This window comes from Nannospalax galili, unplaced genomic scaffold (genome assembly GCF_000622305.1).
Source record: "Nannospalax galili isolate Female #2095 unplaced genomic scaffold, S.galili_v1.0 scaffold760, whole genome shotgun sequence".
NCBI lineage: Eukaryota > Metazoa > Chordata > Mammalia > Rodentia > Spalacidae > Nannospalax > Nannospalax galili.
In genome coordinates, this window is record NW_008347555.1 from 60563 (window position 1) to 62230 (window position 1668).

Sequence of the window (1668 nt, forward strand, 5' to 3'; positions counted from 1 at the left end):
CAGGAATGCATGTGTCACTGCAAATACGTGGAGGTCAGAGAACAACTACTTTTGGGAGTCAGTTCTCTTCTTACATCATGGGTTCTGGGGGATTGAATTTAGGTCATCAAGCTTGTACAGCAAGCACTTTCATAAACTGAGCAATCTCTCTGGCCCACTTTATAAGATTTAAATATGAAGCTATAAAAATGTAGAGTGAGGCATGATAGTTCACAAACTGTGAGGCTGAGACAGTGAGGATCACAGAAAGTTGCAAGCAGTTACCTTGGGCTACAATGTGATACTGTCTCTAAACAAACCAACAACAACAACAACAACAACAAAAAAGCAGCAAAAAGCTCTTAAGAAATAAGTCTATCTCAAAAATTAGAGGTTTTTAAATTTAATATTTTTATTTATGTGTGTATATATGTGTCTATATGAGTTTATGTGCACTGCATATACGTAGGTGCCAGGCATCGGATCCCCTGAAACTAGAGTTACAGGCAGCTATGAAAAACCTGATGTGGGTGCTAGGAACTGAATCTTGGTCCTCTGTAAGGGCAGTAATTGCTCGTAACTTATGAGCCATCTTTTCAGTCCCAAATTAGAGTTTCACTAATAATAGCTCTAAAACCAAAAATACTACTTTAGGATTACAAGTTGCTATCTTCTTCCAAAAGTCCATAAATTAAAGCATTACCTGTATTTAATTTAGAATTGGGTTAAAAATATAACCAAACATCAATTAATAATTCTCAGAGACTGGGCCTAGAGGGACACCTCAGTTGGTAAATTACTTGCTCCATAAGCACAAGGACTTGAGTTTGATCCCCAAAACTCATAGGGTTTTTTGGTTTTATTTTTGTCTTTTTGCTTTGTTGTTTGTTATTTAAAGCTAGGTGTGGTAGTATACACTTGTAATACCATGTAATCCTAGCACTGGTGAGATAAGAGACTGGCAGATCCCTGAAGCTGGATGACCAGGCAGCCTAGGCTACTAGGCAAGTTCCAGGCCAGTGAATGACCCTGTCTTAAAAAACAAGGTAGATGGCATCTGCAAAGGGACAATACCCAAGAGTGTTCTCTGGGCCTCCAGATGCATGTGTACCTGCACACACAAGAAAACACATATATATTCACATATACAATAGAAACAATGATAATGTCAATAATTCTCAAATAAATGCATGACTTTTTTCCCAAAAATTTCGAAGTACTATTAAATTACCATGCAAGCCTCCATTAAGGCAGTATGCATCTCATCGGTTTTGTGCTCTTGATCGGCACCAGCTTCAAGCAGAAAGCGAACCATATCCAAATGGCCTTGAAAATAAGGTTAAAGAATTGACTATCAACTAAATGCATGAATATTAGAATGAAGTCTTTTATTTTCAGATATCTGTATATACAATTTAAAGATTTATTTGAATTGAATAAATCAATGATGGTTTTACAAAGCCAACTAAAAACAAAGCAGGCACTCTCTCAATAAGGTCTTACTATTTAAGTTTAAAAACCTGTCTTGATCTAAAGCACATAATTCTTTTTAAGTAAGCAATCATGCTTTTTTTAAAATCTATATAAACTATCAAAACACTGGAATCAAATAAAAAGCTAGGTAAAGTATCTTTAGATCAAATTTTCTAGAAAAACAGCTTTAAAATTACCATTAACTCACTGTGGCAA

The 1668-nt window shown here is 35.6% G+C and overlaps 1 protein-coding gene across 2 annotated transcripts in view; it reads right to left on the reverse strand.

The window, feature by feature from the left end:
- LOC103743070 (ankyrin repeat and KH domain-containing protein 1-like) overlaps positions 1 to 1668 on the reverse strand; it is a 90132-nt gene that overhangs the window by 47972 nt on the left and 40492 nt on the right. For both annotated transcript variants that reach the window (XM_008844272.2, XM_029568903.1), the window contains exon 7: positions 1211 to 1305. In XM_008844272.2, the coding sequence (XP_008842494.1) occupies positions 1211 to 1305 (95 nt within the window). The remainder of the gene's footprint in view (positions 1 to 1210; positions 1306 to 1668) is intronic.